The 20,607-nt window shown below is 32.8% G+C and overlaps 3 protein-coding genes across 8 annotated transcripts in view; 1 reads left to right on the plus strand and 2 right to left on the minus strand.

Annotated features, from left to right (window-relative positions):
- The window catches only part of LOC142234740 (uncharacterized), a 303,670-nt gene that overhangs the window by 5,945 nt on the left and 277,118 nt on the right, over positions 1-20,607 (plus strand). The window lies entirely within an intron of this gene.
- Positions 7,570-14,011, minus strand: Oat (Ornithine aminotransferase precursor). 2 transcript variants are annotated; one of them, XM_075305912.1, is made up of 7 exons: positions 13,790-14,011; positions 11,956-12,279; positions 11,381-11,549; positions 10,607-10,747; positions 10,039-10,543; positions 8,974-9,963; positions 7,570-7,918 (listed from the first exon to the last, which is right to left on the minus strand). In XM_075305912.1, the coding sequence occupies exons 2-6, from the start codon at positions 12,261-12,263 to the stop codon at positions 9,803-9,805; spliced, it is 1,284 nt and encodes a 427-aa protein (XP_075162027.1). In that variant the 5' UTR covers positions 12,264-12,279; positions 13,790-14,011; the 3' UTR covers positions 7,570-7,918; positions 8,974-9,802. The 2 variants fall into 2 exon arrangements, with proteins under 2 accessions (XP_075162027.1, XP_075162028.1); XM_075305913.1 differs by lacking the exon at positions 13,790-14,011 and adding an exon at positions 13,559-13,698.
- tey (teyrha-meyrha) overlaps positions 17,381-20,607 on the minus strand; it is a 33,593-nt gene continuing 30,366 nt past the window's right edge. For 2 of the 5 annotated variants that reach the window (XM_075305908.1, XM_075305906.1), the window contains exons 5-8: positions 19,933-20,554; positions 19,349-19,556; positions 18,470-18,773; positions 17,381-18,264 (exon numbers count right to left, since the gene is read on the minus strand). In XM_075305908.1, the coding sequence (XP_075162023.1) occupies positions 18,025-18,264; positions 18,470-18,773; positions 19,349-19,556; positions 19,933-20,554 (1,374 nt within the window). In that variant the 3' untranslated portion in view covers positions 17,381-18,024. Of the gene's footprint in view, positions 18,265-18,409; positions 18,774-19,348; positions 19,557-19,932; positions 20,555-20,607 lie in introns of all 5 variants that reach the window. The other 3 variants (XM_075305905.1, XM_075305904.1, XM_075305907.1) reach the window with 2 other exon arrangements.

Below are 20,607 nucleotides of genomic sequence, written 5' to 3' on the forward strand. Positions count from 1 at the left end.
TTCATTTCTATAGAAATTTTTGTTAAAATTTTATTCCTAAAAAAATTTTGTCAAAATTGTAGTCCTATAGAAAATTTTGTCAACATTTTATTCCCAGGAAATTTTTTGCCAAAATTTTGTTCCTAAAGAAATTTTTGTCAAAATTGTATTCTTAGAGAAAATTTTGTCAAGATTTTATCTCCAGAGATTTTATAGCTAGAGAAAATTTTGTCAAAATTTTATTCCTCTAGAAAATTTTGTCAAAATTTTCATAGGAAAATTTCTAGATATAATTTTGTCAAAATTTTATTTCTTAGAAAATCTGTGAAGTACTTCTTAGGTGGAGAAGAATATTTCGCAAAATCTACCAATCTACCAACCAGTAAAGAATCTATGTATCAATTTTGGTAGAATTCTACCAACTGTGGCAACCGTGTATGTGACTTCTTTATGTTTCCAAATTTAAAAGACTCACTCGCTGGGCAGTCAAATGAGGAAGTCATCACCGCCACGGACGTCTATTTTCTTCAAGAAAACCTATTTTTCATACGGTTAGAGTATCGCTGAAATTTGTAGCCTTTTTTACTTTTTTCCAATAAATTTCTTTTTAAGGGAGGATATGAGATAAAAAAACGCCACTCATAAAACAATGAAAATTACCCATTACAGAGAACTTGCCATAATGAGATTATACCACAAAGCAAGAGCCAAGGTACTTGTAATGTGATAAATATACTCATAATTATGGCAGCAAGAGCGAAGGACCAAAACCACCAGCTACTAGAAACCGCAAAAAGAATACAATTATTTGGTGTTTAAGTTGTACGTTTTGTGTATGCACGAAATGGGGAAGAATACAAAAACCATGACAAAATTACCCGAAAAAATAGGAATTTGAAACAAGTGAGGAAAGATAATCGTTTTTTTTTACAACCAACACCCAACAGTAATAAGCCCATACAAGAACGCCCAACTACCCTCCTTTTAATGGTTCTTTGAATCATAATTTTCTTAACGCTTTTCCCTTTACACATTGAAGCATGATGCTGATGCTATTGCAGGTTATTTCTTCGTTATTAGAGTTACTTGTGTGTTTTTGTTTTGCAAATCCTGGTAATAAACAGCTTTAAGGCTTTTTGTATGCTTTCTATTTTTTAAGCAATGTGTTACAACATATGGGACACAATTAGGATATGTTAACATTTACATACCCATATCCTTGGCACAAGGCTGTTGGGGTGTGTGTGTGGTCTTTAGACTCTTATGGAGGTTGGGTGCAGTGTATTTTTTTCGCCAGGATTTGGATTCTTAATATTTGTGTTAAGCCATTGCATAAATTTCCGTGATTTCATTTATTTTTGCCATCGTGTTCGTGGTTTTCTTCTAATGGGAATTTATGGTGATGTGACGAAATCATAGGCCATTAAATATCATTCCTATTTGCCAATGCTTTATGTTGGTGTTTATGCATACTACGTTGCAGTTTGCACAGCCCAAGGGATGAATAATGTCTCCTTGATATGTCTCCTTAACAACAACCTTTTACAGGTTTATCCTATGCAATAAGGAAGTGCCACTGCTCCATAGTAGTTGTCGCAAATTGAATTTAAAAGTGTCTATCACCTTGAGCATTTGGGAAACTGATAGTTGAGATTCTTAGGGTATGGAAATGAAAAAAATAAGTTTTCATGGATAAGTTTTTCTTGTCGGCTGAGATATGCTCAGTAAACTAGGTAATAGTTAATGAGAACTTCGATTTGCCGATGGAGATAAAATAGGTTCGTAGATAACCGGTAGTTGATGAGAACTTCCATACGCTGTTGATCGCTTCAAGATGAAAATGAAATCGGTTCGTAGATGACCGGTAGTTGATGAGAACTTCGGAAGATGACATCGGTTCGTACACTGAAGAAAATATTGTCGTGAGGTCAAAAATTTCATGTCTTTAAAATACGAATGCACCTTTTGCTTAGCATAGAAGACGTATTTCTCTAATATAAAGTTGTTTTCCTTGTCCAAAAGTCGATAAACTTTTCAATGAAGTCATATTGTCCTTATAATTAAGTGATTTCACTTAAAAATGGGTATCATAACATGAAAGAAAACATTTTTGGGCTAAGGTCAACTTGACTTTAGTAATTCAGAAAAATTCTTTAAATTTAATGAAATTGTCTTTAAATTTGTTGTCTTTTTGCATCTTGACTACAAAGCAAAAAACCGTTCAAATATAGGACATGTTTTTCAAAACTTTATTTTAAAGACGGTTTTACTTGAAACATAGCATAATTTCTACTGGAAGTAGAGTCTTAATTTGGAAAATAATGTTATTGTTAACTCGTTGTTAAAGGACTTTGATAGCATATGAAGAAAAAAGGTGAAAAATCGAAAAATTAAAATTTGCAAATTTAAAGAGAATTGTGTCTTAAAAATATCCTTACTTGTATTCTCTGCTTCTTTGGTTCGGAATCAATACCAACATTTTTAAAGTAAAGACAAAATCTTTGGAACCGGACATGCTTTTTTTCAATATAGATAACCGTTAGATTATAAGAACTTCGGTTCGTTGATGATCGGTGGTTGATGAGAACTTCGATTCGTTGATGATCCAAGTCAATGAGGTATTCGGTTCACATATGATCGGTCTGGCTTCAGCTTCGATACCGGCAGTAGTATGGTAGCAGTCTAGAGTTCGGTTGTAGACTACGGTTGGTTCTGATATTGCAGACGACTATTCATGAAAACTACGTTACTCCACGAGGGATTTGTCATAAAAAGATCTTGGCGGTCTCAGTGGTGGAACTGTGATCGAACCGTAGGCCAGAATAGCTCAGTGGTAGAATGGTAGGTCCGGCTACTACTCATGAAAGCTACTTTACTCCACGAGGGATTTGTAGATAAGAAGATCTCGGCGGAACTCAGTGGTGGAACTATAACATAGATCCGAAGATCGCAGTGCAGGAACTGTAGTCCCGAAAGTCTCAGTGGTGGAACTGTAGGTCCGAAAATATCAGTGGTGGAACCGTAGGCCTGAAGATACGAATAGCTCAGTGGTGGAATTTTAGGTCCGAACATCCCAGTGGTGGGGTTGTACCTCTGAAGATTTCAGTGATGGAACTGTAGACCCGAAGGTGTCGGTTCCTTGATGATCGGCGGTTGATGAGAACTTAGAATTCGTTTATGATCAATGTCGATGAGGTATTCAGTTCACATATGATCGGTCAGGCCTCAGCTTCGGTATCGGCAGTAATGTGGTAGCCATCTAGAGTAGTAGATTTCGGTTTCGAGTACTCGTGAAAGTAACGTTACTAGTTACTCCATGATCTGTAGATCAGAAGATCTCGGTAAAGGAAATTGAGGTCTCAGTGGTGGAACTGTAGATACGAAGGTCGCAGTGCCGGAACTGTAGTCCCGAAGATTTTAGTGGTAGAACTGTGGATCCGAAGATCTCAGTGATCGAACCGGAGGGTCAAAGATCCGAATAGTTCGGTGATGGAATTGTATGTCCAAAGATTTCAGTGGTGGGGTTGTATCTCCGAAGATTTCAATGATGGAACTGTAGACTCAAAGGTGTCAGTGTATTGCACGACCATTAACGAACTCCTTAGAACATCATACAACTTAGTACCGAACTACTACACGAGGGATCTGTAGATGAGAAGATCTCTCTGCAGTGGACCTGTAGGTCCGAAGATCTCAGTGGTCGAACCGGTGGCCCGAAGATCGCAATAGCTCAGGGGTAGAATTGTAGGTGCGAACATCTCATTGGTGGGGTTGTACCTCCGAAGATTTTAGTGATGGATCTGTATACTCGAAGGTGTCAGTGTATTGCACGGCCAGGAACATCTTAGAACTGAGAACTACTAGAAACTACAGGCAGAACGATGTGCAATGAAACAGGAATTTAACCGTAAGAAGATAGATTCTACGATGTCCAATCTGTCTCCCCATGTTTCAAGTAAAAAGTTTATTCCATTTTGTGAATATCATAAGAGAGTGCTAAAGATTTTTCAATTACGCACGTGAAAGCTTTATGAAGCTCACACAGTGTAATTCATCTCAAATCAGTTCGAAGAAATCATATGTATTGATAACGAACGAATCATAATATGGCTCCATAGGTTCGTTTCTCCCTCCCTCAATAAATGGTATCAATAACAAGCCTCATTTGTCTTATAAAATAAGCCAAGCGTTAAAGCACCCTCCCGTGTAGTAAACATCTACTGTAGATGTTATCAATTTTCTCGTCTCAACAAATATTGGTTAACATTGGGGGTTTGAATATTTGTCCAATACTTCTTTATGGCATTTGGATATCTCGCCTATTTGGATTTTACCTGTGTAGGAAAAGAAAAACAAACCGGAAAGTGCTTAAAAATTTAGCATGGTTCACTTCAGCCTAAATACTCACACCAAACAAGATGGAAAACCAAATGCAATACAAAATAAATCTCTGTGGATGGTTGTTTGGGTTTGGCAGTAGTTAACACTGTTGTTGTATGGGAAACACCAGCAGACAGTTTCCTTTCCGTGTTATGAATTTGTAACCTATTAACAGATATTGATTGTTATTGCTTTCGGAATCCCTTTCAGATAGGTATCATAATATCTGGATAAGCGAATACGTTGGCGATATTGGCCATTGATGATGATAATGGATATTGGTGGTGAATTTGATTATTTGATTTTTATACCCTACACCACCACAATGGTTCAAGGTATTTGCTACATGTATTTGTACGATTTAGATTAAGTGAAGTTTGTCCAATGATGGAGAGCCAATACGATGCGGTGCTTGGTATACAGATAATCGTGGTCTTAATCTCACTCCACAAATTTTGGAAATTTGCATCCCTCCGTTAAAGTCGTATGTGTTTCAACCAAGGCAAATTTTCCTTAAAGTAATGAAACATACCTTTGATTTGAAGAAATCGTCCTTAAATTAGCTGAAATATTGAATCTTTAGATTGAAGATAAAATCGTTTCAAATATAGGATTTTGCATCTTTGTTTTTTTTTTTTTAATGTATAAAACATTTTTTACTTTGAAATATCCGTTATAATTTGGATTTCTAAACTGTCATTTGTTTGTACGCGAACAGCTTTATTAATATACCGCGAAAAAAAATGAAAATTTGATAAAGGAGATTTGTATCCCAATTTTAATTTTATTGATCCTAGTTTTAAAGCCAGATAGATTGCTAAAAAAGTCTTAATTTTAAAGAAGCCTCATCTTTGGCTCGGAATCAATACCAAAATCCTTAAGGGAAGGTAAAAATCTTTGGATCCAACTAAACTTTTTTTGAGTATATCATCAATCATTTCAATTACATTTTCATTGATCCTGTCCTACTGGCCATAACCTTGAATTAGGTGTCAGTATTGTCTTTGCTAACATAGCCTTGGTAATGGTATAGGTGACAATATTGTCGGCTCTGCATAACTTTCGAGTTTTCCTGATTTGTTTCGCATGCTTTAAAGCAGTTCAAAATGTGCGGCGATTTCACGAGTATGGCACTTGAAGATTTTTTAATTAACTTTTGTCACTTGCCGACTTGGTTTTTTTTCAACACCCTCTTAATTTTGTGTTCCAGACATATTTTCCATAAATTCCGGGTGCTTTCTTCTTTTTTTGTATATTTTTTTTTTCTCAGTTCTTTAGGTTCAAATCTTATCTGTGAACTAATAAAATCCTGAAAAGACTTTAACACTTCAACACTTCTTTAGGTCTTTCCGCCTTCCCCTCCCCCATATCTGATGGTCGTTTGTGATGATGATTTTATAGCAACAGGATGTCTTCAATGGTTTTTTATTAGATTTTTTGCTCGTTTTGGACAATTTTTCCCTTATTGTATTGTTTATCAACACACGCCATCTCTGGAAGCTAAAGAAAAGTAACATCCTTGTTTGGTCAGAAGGATTTGAAAAAGGACAAACAAATTCGTAACAAAAACTACCCAAAAAGGAAGGTATTTTTTTTCAAAGTAAAGTCAAGTCGTGTTAAGATACCTAACCGGCTGTTGACCATCTCAGGGAGGGGGACGAAATATTTGGGCTAAACAAAAGGGCGGCAGGCCACACATAATCTGATGGTTTTATCGCCACTTGCTTGAACTTTGTGTTAAGTTGGTAATAACCTTAAAATGTCTTTATTTGTTCTATGCAGGAGTATGCAAAAAATAATGGTGTCGCTTTTTTTGGCAAACGTTGATAGCCGTTTTTTGTTGGAAGCATATCTGAGAGTTAAAAAATAATTTGAATATATTTTTTTGTTGCGTGAATTTGGATTTAATAAGCTTTGTCTAGCCACTGTAATCGCACTTAAATATGTAAGTGAATTCTAATACAATTTTCGGTCCTGGGGATTTTCAGCAAGCATCATTGTTGTTCATATTTTCTCCTTATACTTGGATATTGGAAGATGGCAAACAAGTGGAAATTGTTGCTTGTGGGCCATCCAAAAAAAATGGAGATGGTTACTGCGCATCATTATATAGATCAAGGATCATATTAGGGTGTCCACGCGTATTTGTGTAGAGCCCTACACTCCAAAAAAAAATTACTTAAAGTTTACTTACTAATTTTTTAGCGACCTATCGGGATTTAAATCTACACACAAAAAATTTTTTTCTGATTCAATCACGAAATTAATTGATCCAATTATTTTTTTAATTCTTCAATCACGAAAATGATAGTATCAATCACAGTTTTAATTGGGCAAAGAAAAAATTCTTGATTAAAAAATTAATTGATTTCATTGCCAAATTTCAATTAATTTTTTAATTGATTCAATTAAAAATTTAATTGATGTTGATAGCAAAACTCAATTAATTTATTAATTAAAAAAGGTAACTATTTTCAATTACATTCTGAATTGGCTTAGAATTTTTATTTGGATTAACAATTGATTGTTTGAAAAAAAAATTTAACTAAAAATTTAAAAAAAAATGTTCATCATCATCATAAACTGACTTAGTCTTCCGAATTTGATTAAAAGTTAATTGTATCAATTAACTTTTTAATTAAAAATTTTAAAATGTTCAATCATTGACTTAATTAACTTAATGTTTCTATCTTGATTAAAAAGTTAATTGTACCAATTAATTTATTAATTGAAAAAAAATTTCAACTTCAATTAACTTTTGAATTGGAAATATTTTGGTGATATTTTTTTCTGTGTAGAATCAAAAAAATTTAAATTAGGATACAGATCTCATTTATCAAGTGCTCATTATATTTTAGTGATATAAAGCTATTCGTGTACAATACAAATGTCAGTTTAAAAATCCAAATTATTCGTGTACAATACAAATGTCAGTTTAAAAATCCAAATTATAACAGACACTTCAAAGTAAAAAATGTTTTCTTAATTTAAAAAAAGTTTTAAACCAAAGATGCGAAATCCTCAAAATAAGTCTTCGCCTATATTTGAAGCGTTTTATCTTAAATCTAAAGATTCAATATTTCAGTTAATCAAAAAAGTGGGTCTTTACTTTAACGAAATTTTGCCTTAGTTTAAAGACATACGACTTTAACGGAAGGACACATTTTTTTTAAAATTTGGGTCCTAAATTTAATAAAAAAAATTGAAGCGAATATTTATAATATTTTTATTTTAATTAAAATTTCATTATTTTAAAGAAATTTTTCCCTTATATTTTGTAATTTGCGCATCCTAAAATTTAAGTTGGGTAATATTTAATATCACGTAAATATTTTTCCAGTGTACTGAAGAAATGAAGCGTCTCTTTATAGACGGGAGCCAACGTGGTGCAATGGTTAGCATGCCCTCTTGCATACACAGGGTCGTGGGTTCAAACCCAGTTTCGACCAAATACCAGAAAGTTTTTCAGCGGTGCATTGTCCCACCTCAGTAATGCTGGTGACATTTTTGTGTGTTTCAAAGTGGCTTCGCTGCAACGTGAAACGCCGTTCGGACTCGGCTATAAAAAGGAGGAGAGAGAAGTTCACTACTGTGGTATCACAACGGACTGAATAGTCTAAGCGTTTGAGCGAGCCTGAAATATCGGGCTCTATCAACTATACTTAACCTAACATATCTCTTTATAGATGGATACTATGTTCAGGTTTCACGATAGAAACAAGCTTGTTTTGGTGGTTACCTTTTTCGAATCAAGACGAAATTTTAGGTAATTAATGCTCTCATTCCTTTCTATCCAATAGTTTTTTTTTCAAATTCAATAAAGATTTTAATTGAAAAGTAATGGTAATATTCATTCCTCATTCACTTAATTTGATAATTCAATGATAGATGCTATAAACAATTAATTAAATTGATTAAAAAACAAAATCAATTAAAACAAAAATCAATCACACACAGAAAACATTTTAAACAAAATATTTCCAATTAAAATTTTAATTGAGTTTTCAAAAATATTCAATTAACTATTTAATTGATTCAACAATTTTCTTAATTAAAACAAAAATCATTCACAAAAATTAATAGCATCAATTAATTTTTTAATTGACTTCGGCGATTGATACTATCATTTCTGTCATCAATTAATTTCGTGATTGAATCTGAAAAAGATTTTTTGTGTGCATGAATTAATAATATCAATGTTACTATCATTTCTGTGTTTGAAGACATTTCAATTAAAAATGAATTGGATCAATTTAATTTAAATCCAATTTTTTTGTGTGAATTGAAATTAAATCAAATGAATTGAATTAATTGAACTAAATAAAATAAATGGTACTACAATCATAATATCCTCTAGGGGTATTGTATCTTATAGACGATTAATGTCATTCGAAAGTGTCCTTTAGAGAAATATCCTTACACCAAAAGAAACAAATAATCCTTTGTGAAATACTAAGTATTGTCGTGCAATATTAGATTCCATTGCTTCAAATGGTTGACTGTTGGTATTCAAATTTCAGAACGAGACCATTTTCCTCGTCCCACTCTGGTAGTTACTATTTCGTCACCCTTCTTCCCCCTATTGTAAGTAAAGTTTGTCCATGTTGTAATTACCTTTTTCAGAGTTCTCTTGTAAACGTTTTTATTGCTGGAAATTCCTTTTCGGTCATAAGGACAGCTCCAAGGTATTTGCTTTCTTAACTACTTAGCAAACAGATAAGAGACAATGGAAGACATCGTTGACATCGTTCTTGTCCTCGCATCGTGTAGCAAAATGTCCTTTTTGTAGCCAATTTATTGCTTAACGACCGCATGTCACTTGATTTGTTTTACTTCAATATCTCCGTATTCTGCTCCAGCCAACCACCAAGCTAGGCCCATCATTTAAATGAAGTGGCTGTGTTTTTTTTTCTTCTACGTCGTTGTCGGTGATTTAATTAAAAAGATTTTTCCCTCAAAAGAATATGGCAATTTTTATTAAAAATCTGAGCTGCGTTTTTTTTGTTGTTGTAGTATTCATAATAATTTCGTCTCGGTATATTTGAGGCGTTTTCGTGGTATTTATCTTAATGTTTGGGCCATGTCCGTCCGTGCATCCGCTGAGGGGGAGGGGAGAGAGAGTGGTAATTTTATGATTCAATTATTTTTTAGCTTTGATGTGGTGCCTGTCGATCTGATGGGTAAACCTCGTTTGACACACTTTTGTCATTGTGACAAAAAAGATGATAATAAGTTTCTGCTTCCCAAATTCAAGGGTATTTCATATTTTTTTTTTGTCCTTTCAGTAGGAAATTACTTTTTATTTTTGTTCAAAATTAAAACATTCACAGTAAGGATGCATTTGAAAATCTACATTTAAATGATATTTGGTTGATATTCAGACTTATCTCTTTCAATAAAGCAGTGTTGGGGTTTTCTGAGGGCTTTCTTTCTCTTATGACTTCTACATGGACAATATTGTCTTCTTGATAATGTCAACACTTTCCAACATTTGGGCTTCATTGATCACCAAGGGTGGAGCAAATCGTATAATATCTCCATGGGTGGGCTTGGCCAATAAACCATTGTCTTTCAATTTCAAACAAACATCCCAGGCATCATGTTCTGCAAAGGGAAAATAGAAGAAAAAAAAAACTTAGCAACACATTGAAAATCGTCTTATTTTCTTTTTTAGCATACTTGAATTGATAACAATGGCATTTAATAGACCCTTTCCTCGAACCACCGATACAACATCTTTGGGCAATTTTGACAATTCACTTCTTAATAGCTGACCCATTTTTTCAGCATTTTCTGATAATTTTTCCTCTTGCAAAACCTCTAAAGCTGCTATGGCCACTTTGCAGCCCAAAGGATTACCACCGTATGTGGAGCCATGCTCTCCAGGCTTAATACACAACATAATATCATCGTTGGCCAAGACTGCAGAGACGGGATACATGCCTCCAGACAATGCCTTACCCAAAATTAAAATATCGGGTTTAACATCTTCATGATCGACGGCCAACATACGTCCAGTACGAGCCAAACCGGTTTGTACTTCATCAGCAATCCAAAGGACATTGTGTTTGGTACAGAGTTCTCGTACTTTCTTCAAATACCCATGATCGGGTACAACAACACCGGCTTCACCTTGAATGGGTTCTACCATGAAGGCACATACATGGGGATCTTGAAGAGCTTTCTATTAAACAATAAAAAAATTGGTACTTTATTATTATTTTTTTTAAATTAATTCTGAACTTACTTCCAAGGCACTGGTGTCATTGTATTTTATAATCTCAAAGCCTGGCATGAATGGACCAAAACCTTCAAAACTGCTGGGATCTGTAGAAGCTGAAACTGCCGACAGTGTGCGGCCCCAGAAGTTATTTTCAGCAAATACTATCTGAAAAATGGGAAGAAATATTTTTAAAATTAACGATATTGTTCTAAATTTTGAGAGAAGTAAAATCTTGTTAAAAAAGTTCATTGTAATAATGCAGTTTTTCTTTATATTTAGGAATTCGTTCCGTTCGTAAAATTTTAATGACACTGCACAGAAAGAAAATTTAATTAAAATTGAGCCAACGAAAATTTTTCATTGATATAACGAAAGATTTTCATTAAGACCATGAAAATAGTACGAAACTTTTCGTTGACTAACAGAATATTCATTATGGTAACGAAAAACTTCATTATATTAACGAATTTGTTTCATTGGCTCAATTTTAATTACACATTTCGTTAATATAACGAAACTTTATCTACCAGTGTGTTAATACGTAGAAGCTCTTTCCGATACACGTTTTAAAGACTATACCAAAAAATTCATAAAAAGTAAACCAACACTATATAACGAAACATTTTCATTAATACAATGAATATTTTCGTTGACACATAATTCCTTGTAATAACGAAAAAATCGCTATTTTTACAAATTTGTTTCGTTGGCTCAATTTTAATGGCATATTTCTATCAGTTACACAACTTGAACAATAGAAGAAAATTTCATTGATAGAAGAAAGAAATCTGCTCATACCTTAGCTTTATTTTTGGGTATATTCTTCTTAGTGTAAGCCCATTTTCTGGCCAATTTGCAAGCGGTCTCACCACCTTCTACGCCAGTATTCATGGGTAGAACTTTGTCATATTTAAATAATTTCGTGATATATTCCTCATATTCTCCCAAAACGTCCGAATAGAAGGCTCTGAAATAAAGAAAACAAAAAATAACTCCATATCAAATGGATCAATAGCAAATTTTTCTAAATCCTATGGAAAATGGGTGCGATGAGATAAGAATTCATGACCTATGGTTGTCATTAGAGATTGTACGACTCAGTGGTGACCAACACAAAGATAATCATTTGGCGGGCCAATGGTTTTTATGATGCACTGATAACATTCATGGCATCGAGAATTTATTTTTAGTTTTCACTGGTGAGAGTGGTGGTGGCGATATCAACATTTAACAAAGATTTGATATGCAAGAATGAGAAAAGCATACCGGGGGGGCGCTATTGATAAAGTTTATCAATAAAATTTAAAGAAAATTTTCCACACTTTCTAAATGATATGAAAAATTCTAAATAATATAAATTCTTTTGTACTTACCTTGAAGTTAGAGCCAATATCGGGGCTTGGTCTTGAAGTGCTTTGACAATTTTTGGATGGGCATGACCTTGATTGACAGCCGAATAAGCACTCAAGTAATCAAAATATCGTTTACCCTCTACGTCCCATACAAAAACACCCTTGGCCTTGGTAAGAGCCACGGGAAGCGGATGGTAATTGTGAGCTCCGTATTTGTCTTCACGTTCGAATACTTGTTGCGAATTCAATTGTCTGACATTGTTTTGAGCTGCAGCAGAAGTGTTCGAGCACAGGCGGGGTGCTAGTCGAGTTGTCAGTTTTGAAAACATATTGTTTGAAATATTCCTGAAATAGAAGTGAAAACAAATGTACGTTCATTAGCATCGTTGTCATTTGAAATGTGAAACACACCACCTATCCACCCACTTAATTGACGTCTACCAAAAATGGTAGAATTGTTTTTTGTTTTTAGTAGTTTTTGCAAAATAGTCCTTTCCAACTAAGAGGACTTGACAACTTGTCTATAACAAAAAAAAAAATCATAGAATTCTGTAGAAGTACAATTTTGACAAAATTTTCAATAGAAATAAAATGTTGATAAAATTTTTGACAAAATTTTCTATAGAAATAAAATTTTTCTAAAGAACAATTTTTTATTGCTTTGTTGACCTTTGTTTATCAATGCCTTTGATTTTAGGCCAACTAGAGGTCGTATATAAAAAATCTCTAGAAGTTCTATTTGAGTTTTAGTTTTAATAAAATATTAATTTCATTATTTAATAAAATAAATTTATTAATAATTTTTAATAAGATAAAACTGAAATAAAACATCTAGAGCTTTTTTTCCTTTATCCTTATGGCCAAAGATATAAATACGATTTTGACAACATTTTCTATATTTAGAAACAAGATTTTGATAAAATTTTCTGTATGATCTTTGCTATCCGGCACCCTATTGATATATTTTTTAAGTTGATTTATAAAATATATGTGAAATAAATAAAAAAATTATACAATTTTGACATAATTTTCTATAGAAATAAAATTTTGTTAAAATTTCTATAGAAATAAAATTTTGCAAAATATTTTTTTTTGTTTGGCAGTTTTTGGTAAAATTTTCTCCAAATTTTGGTAGATTACTTTTCACTCGATTGTCAACTGTGATCTATATGCAACAAAACACATTATTTAAGCAAATGATGTTTTTTATTTCTAATAGAAAAAAGCCATTTAAATGGAAAAATGTTCGGGAATATAATGAAAATTTTCATTATTTTTCATTATTACTTTTAGAAGAAACTTCATATTATTAACGAAATTAGTGATTAAACGAAATCTAATATGCGAATATGCATTGTTTGTTCCACCAGCTTATATACAGAACGACTTTTTTATTTCATTTTCGTTAAAATTAATAAATGTTTATTTTTTTCGTTGATTAATGAAAAGTTTTGATTTCGAAGTTCTTTTGTTTACTAAATTTCATTGAAACTAATTTAATTTAGTTTTTTATTCAATTGAATTCATTCTTTTAAAAAATTAATTCAGTTTCATTTATAGAAATTTATATATCATCCCATCCCAAGGACAAGAGAGGAAAAACTCTATTCATATATACACTTACCCAAATTGTAAAAACAACTTTTTCGAAGAATTTTATTTGCAAATATTCGGAACAATTTATTGTAGTATAATATTTGGCAAAGAGTATAAACTTTGTTAAGTGAAATCAAAATATTAAATAACTTAATTTTTCACAAATGTTCAGACCACTGTGTTGTTACCTCTTATATTACACAAAACAAAAACAAAAACGCAAAAATAAATAAAAGCAACGTAGAAAATATTTACTTACCTTGCAATAAAGTAAGAAAACTACGATGAATGTTTAAAATTCAAAACAAAAAACAAACTTAAAATTAGCTGCTCACTATAAATGCTGATATTAAAATAAATGGAATGAATGAATTGACGTCACAAGTATTAAAAAACTAAATTATTAAAGAAAATTAATCGACACAATTTGTAGTATTCCGAGTGATGGCACGGTCAAGACTAACACAGTCTAAGGAATGACGAGGTGGATAGAAACGCTCTAAATTCCCCTCTGTACTTGGAGTGCCGGCAGCATAATTTCGATCTTTGTTATCAGTTTAAGAATTTCCAAGAGAGAGAGAGAGAGAGAGCTAGAGAAAAGTGGACAAATTGTGAATTAATTTGAAGTCGAGTAATGTTGAGAGCATTGTTTCATTCGTGACTGATAAGCAGATCGCAGGGGTATGAGGGATTAATGTTTAATAAATGAATAAAATATCTAAGAGTAGATAGACAGCAAGCTAAGCAAACAAATTGCAAAACTTCCAAGTGGTTTAGTGGAACGAGTGTGTGCGGGTAATATTTGCATACAATTATTATTAGTAGTGTTTTATTAAAAATCGAAATTAAAAAAATATATTTAGAAAGAGCTAATTCAGCTTAACTTTCACAAAATTGTATTTAAAGATATATTAAAGGGTGATACGGTCAATATAAACTTGACGTATTTCTTTCAATTTTGTATTTAAAATACCTCTCATTTTGAAGGCGTGTGTGTGTGTAGAATGTTGCTACTATTTTGATTTTGGAATTCACTCTTCAGTTGTCAAAATGCCGTCCAAGCAAGAAGAGCAGCGTATCAAAATCTTGCTCGCGCATCGCGAAAATCCGAGCTACTCGCACGCAAAGCTGGCAAAATCGCTAAAAGTTGCCAAATCAACCGTTACAAATGTAATTAAAGTGTTTGAGGAACGTTTGTCGACAGTCAGGAAGTCTGGATTGGGGGGAAATCGAAAACCGGAAGCCGCTGAGACGACAAAGAGAGTTGCCGGTAGTTTCAAGCGAAACCCTAACCTCTCTCTCCGAGATGCCGCAAATAAGCTGGGTGTATCGTCTACAACCGTGCATCGAGTCAAAAAACGAGCCGGACTATCGACTTACAAGAAGGTAGTGACTCCAAATCGCGATAATAAACAAAATACGACGGCCAAAGCGCGATCCCGGAGGCTGTACACGACGATGCTGACGAAGTTTGACTGCGTGGTAATGGACGACGAAACCTGCGTCAAAGCCGACTACAAGCAGCTTCCGGGACAGGAGTTTTATACGGCAAAAGGAAGGGGAAAGGAAACAGATATTTTCAAGCACATAAAACTGTCAAAGTTCACAAAGAAATATCTGGTTTGGCAAGCCATCTGTACCTGCGGCTTGAAAAGCAGCATTTTCATAGCTTCCGGGACTGTCAACCAAGAAATTTACGTGAAAGAGTGTTTGAATAAACGTCTGCTGCCTTTCCTGAAGAAACAGGTTGTTCCGTACTGTTTTGGCCGGATTTGGCATCTTGCCATTACGGTAAAAAGGCCATGGAGTGGTACGCCGCCAACAACGTGCAGGTGGTTCCCAAGGACAAGAACCCTCCCAACACGCCAGAGCTCCGCCTAATTGAGAAATACTGGGCTATTGTCAAGCGGAACCTAAGAAGACCAAAAAAACTGCTAAGGACGAGCAGCAGTTCAAGGCAAACTGGCTTTCTGCGGCGAAGAAGGTGGACAAGGTGACTGTACAAAATCTGATGGCAGGTGTCAAGCGTGAGGCCCGGCAATTCGGATTTGGAAAAGCGAAAGCCTAACAGAATATTTTTCCTGAAATTTATACTAATTGAACTTGAAAAAGAAATTTAATTTGATTTTTTAAATAAACGATTTCACCGATTTACACGCGTTTTCCCTTGACCAAATGTTGACCGTATCACCCTTTAGGGCGATTTAGTTTGGGAAGAATATGATGCCTTGGTGTTACACTGCTTTTTCCAACATTCCTAGGTTAATGTTGATTTACAATAAAATCCGAACCTAATCCGTAATAAGTACAACCTCAAAACAAAACCGTGAACGGGTGGTAACAAAATGAAAAGGAAACGTTCACAAAAAAAAAAATCAAAACGGAATGTTCACGATTTCATCCACGAGCGTTCACATGTATAGTCAGTTGTGTATATATTGGTAGCAGGCGTTTTCTTTTCAATGATTTAATTAATAAAGTATCTAAATCTTCTTTGTCTGTATCGCTCGAATAATAAATTAAATATGAAATAAAATCACGGACATCAAAAGTTATTAAATTAAGCTCAATAAGAATATAGAGTGAAGGCATTTGATGTATTATCACAATAAAATTGACCTCTCCTAAGTAGTCACCTCTTAAATATGGACCAAATTTAGACAACGCTCAGTGTCAATCTGTTTCAATCTGTCTACTAAATTGTATAAAATTAATCGATGAGAATATAATTAAACGGTTGTTGCCCACTATAAATCAATTTTACTATCCAATTAAAATTATATACTTTACCGTGATTACAACCAAGTTGCATGCGCATTGCCAACTTTCATTAGCTCATCCCTATATTAAAAAATCTTCGAGAATCGTAGTGATTTGTTAGTAATTTTGTTTTATTTTTTTAAGATATTTTTCTTTTGTTTTTTTTTTTGTATTGCATAAATTTAAAATGATTTGGAACTATTCTAGATTTAGTTAAAATTATAAATAACAATTACACGTATAGAAATACGCAAATACATCTATGGTAGCATTTGAATTTTTATAAGTTTTTGTTTATTTTTAAATATTTAATTATTACACATTTATAATTTAAGCATTAAATTTAGTATAAACGGAAAATTTGTCTAAAAAGAAAGGGAGTTAGAAATAAAGGGACAATTTAATAGGGTAACATAATAATATTTTGTACAGTAAAAAAGAGAAACAAAACATTTCTTTTGCCTCAAAAGAAACTATGAAATTAAATATACAGGGCTTTTTTTGATGGATTTTTACATACATTTTTCTTGGGCTAACTGGAAGGAGGAGCTTTTACACGATATATCCAGATTTTTAACTACATTTAAATGTGTTGAATTAATTACATTGATAACACTATGCAACAATAATAATAAATAATTTCACATTGGGTGTGCAAATGTTTTTCTCCAACTTAAATCAAGCTCTTGATCACAAAAATGGTAACAAAAAGAATAAATTAAATTAATTAACAAACATAATATAATAATAATTTCATAAAATGCAAATTAGTAATAATTATTTGATAAAATAAATAAAAAGGTTTATATCAATAGATATTTTTAAACATTTAAAAACAAAAAAAATAACTTTATAAAATTTAAATAAAAAATAAAACCATAAATTTGGCCATAAAACATTTTTACAAAAAATGTAAAAAAGCTATATTTGTTGTCTTTAATCAAGAATTAAAGACGGAAAAGTCAATAATTTGTGTAATTGAGGTTTGTTTTGATTTAAAGTTTAATCGAATCAATGAATTACTTTTTACGATTATAATTGAAAATATTTTTTTTGTATATATTTTTAAGAGGGTGTATTTAATTTTTAATTAAGAAAAATAAACCGCAGATGATATTTGAAGCACAGAAAAAATAGCTACAATATTTCTCATTTAAAATTTTAAATGAATTTGAAAAAAAAAAATCAATTAAAAGTTTAATTAATTATTAATCAAAGCAAAATTCGATAAGAAAAATGATTTGAATCTATATCATTTTTAAATGGGATCAATTAATTTCTTAATTGGTGTCCGTGAGTTAGGCCATTTCCATTAGCAATTAAATTATAAATTTATTTCGTGATGGAAATAAAAAAAATATTTTTTATCCGTGTGGGATTTAAATTTTTGGGTGATTTTTTGTGATATATAATTTTAAGGAATTTTAATTTCAACTGCAATTTAATACAAAACCAATGCATACAGTTTTTTTGATAAAGTGAAATAATTATACAAAATTTTTTTCTCAGCATTTTTGTGATCTTTGTGCTCAATTTGGTTGTTTCTCTGGATGATTCATATATATTTTTTTGGATTTGTTGCATAGTGTAATTGGCTATGTTTTTTTAATAGTAATAACTTATAGTCTGTTTGGTAAAGATTTTATTTTCTTCGTGTTTTTGTTTGTCTCGATAATATTATATGGTTTTGTTTTCTTTTTGATTGGCATAATAAATTCCAAATTCCATTTAAATTTAACTGTCATTTTGTGCCGGGGCCATATTACTATTGTCCACATGCTGGTGCTGTGCTGGTTGGTGTTGTGAAGTTTGCGTAGGGATTTTATCGGAGCTTCCCACTTCGGTTTGTTGTTGATGTTGCTGTTGGAGTTCTTTGTTTAGGCGATAGCTACTCATGACATTTGCACAACTTTGATGGAAATAGAAGTTACGTCCCCTTAAAAAGGAGTCGGCTGCAAAATCCTTTATACCTGTCTTAAAGATAAAACGAAAAAACAAAAGGAATAAAATTAAGATTAAAGCATAGGTTAAAGTGATAGAGTTTTCGAGTTTCGTTTTAACAAAAACTAAAAAGAAAAATCTTAAAAAGTTTGTCCCTAACAAAACTGAAAAAAATTACCTTACAAATGAAACATTTGCTATCTTCTTCGTCCGGTTTAATATCCGAACTATTTCCCACCTTTGTGTCCAATTGTGATAGTCCTGGCATTAAGCCGTGTCCTCCATGTCCTGGGTGAACTGCCGTAGGTGAATCTCTCTCAAGAGTTTGATGAGCCATTGAATGTTGATGAGTTGGTGGCGGCTGCTGGGAATGATGCTGATGCTTACTCCTCAAATCCTCAAAGGCTGTGTACTTGGTGTTGTTATTATTGTTGTTGTTATTGTTATTATTCGTATGGGAATGCTCTCCATTGGATTCGGTACTGGTAACTTGGGGTTCTGATCGTGGTCTTTCATCCACTGGCGAGGGATTATCGGAAATTCTGTAAAGAGATGCAAACATAAATCAATCAATTCATTCAATCAAAAGCCATATATTTCAGAAATTAATGAATATTCAATTTTCAAATTTTAAGCCCAAAAATAAGGGGATCAAAAGTTCAACAAATCGAGTTCTTTGTTAAAAATTATTGAAATCTGAAATTTCGACAAATAGAATTATGGTATATTTCAAAATATACTAAACAATATTAGTCAAAACTGTGTTAGCTCAGGAGACATAAATTATATCAAAGCAAAATTTCATAATTAAACCGAAATATTTACATTAAGGCCATAAAACTCATAACTTATGGCGTGTACACTGAAAGAAGATATTTTATTTCTCAGGAACGAAATTTCAGATAAACAAAGTTTTCTTTTGTCCGTAATTTTCATTAAAAGCTACTACAACAGACTAAAGACAATCGTTAAATCGTCTGTTATAAATTCGGTTTATTTTACTCTCAAAGAAATTTTTTTGTGAGAAAGGGATATTTCGTTTTTTTTTTAAATTTTCGTTCCGGAAGAAAGTATTTTTTTGTGTATTTATTTAAAAATTTTATTTGCTCTGGCTTACCTACTACTGCCCACTATGGCTTCTTCATATTTCCTTTTCTTGGAATACTGGGACATTTTCACGGAATCATCATCATCCACTATGACATCTTCATCGCTATCATTGTTACAAGTATCCATGGACATATCCTTGGCGGTGCGTTCCTCATTGCAAGAGTCTGCATTGTAGTAATGATGAGTGGTCGAAGATAATTCACTGACATTCTTTACTAAAAAAATTTTACAACAAAAAGGGAAACCTCAATAAGTCCACTAATACACTTCAGATGATCATTAAAATTGAGCCATACAGAACAATTTCACATATATAATGAATTTTTTCATTACTGCAATGAAATTTTATATTAATAACGAAAAATTTCATACTATTAATGAATATTTTCATTGTCTTATTAACAAAATTTGGTTGGTCCAATTTCAATCGCAATTTCAACGGAACGTAACAGTTTCATAAATACAATGATTTTTTTTCATTATTTTATATTAATAATGAAACATTTCATACTATTAATGAATAGTTTCATTGTCTTAATAAACAAATATCGTTGGTCCAATTTTAATCGCAATTCCTCTGCATGTTCATACCTGAAATATGGCCTTGGGGAGCTCCACTACCACCAATATGATTGTTATTGCTTGAGGGTGTTGTATGGGCCTCTGTCCAATTTGTGGTACTTCCCGCACTGCTACTATTACTACTGGTACTGCTACTTGTGGTGGCCACATTCGTGCTAACATCTTCATCGCCTGCTGTATTGTGGCCACTATTACCGGAATCCTTGTTAATCACACACGCTGTTGTCCTATATAAAATACCATCTAATTTTCCCGGTTGGCTATTACTATTGTGAAGATTTGCAGTTGCTCCATTGCCTGCACCGTTGGCACTATTTGAACTACTATGGCTACTGCTATGGCTGCTGCTCCCACTGAGCGCTGGCATATGGGCATGGTGAACTTGTGGCATTTCTGAATTCGAATCAGGCATATCATCATTACACGATTCCACATCCACTGTTTCGATTTCATCCTGTGGCTTACTCTCATCATCTGGTGGTATTTTCCCTGTCTCCAGAGCATATTTTCTTTTGCAAATGGGACATGAGTTACAGAACATGTTCTCCATGAAATACATGTCGCCATATTTCCGTTTGCGAACCTTAATGCGTAAACGATTTTGCCGATTATTGCGTATTCGCTGAAAAGTCTAAGAGAAAATGGCGTTTTATTTTCGATTGAGAGATATAGAAAATGCAAGAC

This window comes from Haematobia irritans, chromosome 4 (genome assembly GCF_050003625.1).
Source record: "Haematobia irritans isolate KBUSLIRL chromosome 4, ASM5000362v1, whole genome shotgun sequence".
In the NCBI taxonomy this organism is placed as follows: Eukaryota; Metazoa; Arthropoda; class Insecta; order Diptera; family Muscidae; genus Haematobia; species Haematobia irritans.

Coding starts and splice junctions, on each gene's coding strand:
- Oat (XM_075305912.1), bottom strand. CDS start 12,263: ATGTTTTCAAAACTGACAACTCGACTAGCACCCCGCCTGTGCTCGAAC. Junction 11,550..11,955: donor ATATTGGCTCTAACTTCAAG/GTAAGTACAAAA, acceptor TCTTTATTTCAG/AGCCTTCTATTCGGACGTTT. Junction 10,544..10,606: donor ATGACACCAGTGCCTTGGAA/GTAAGTTCAGAA, acceptor ATTGTTTAATAG/AAAGCTCTTCAAGATCCCCA.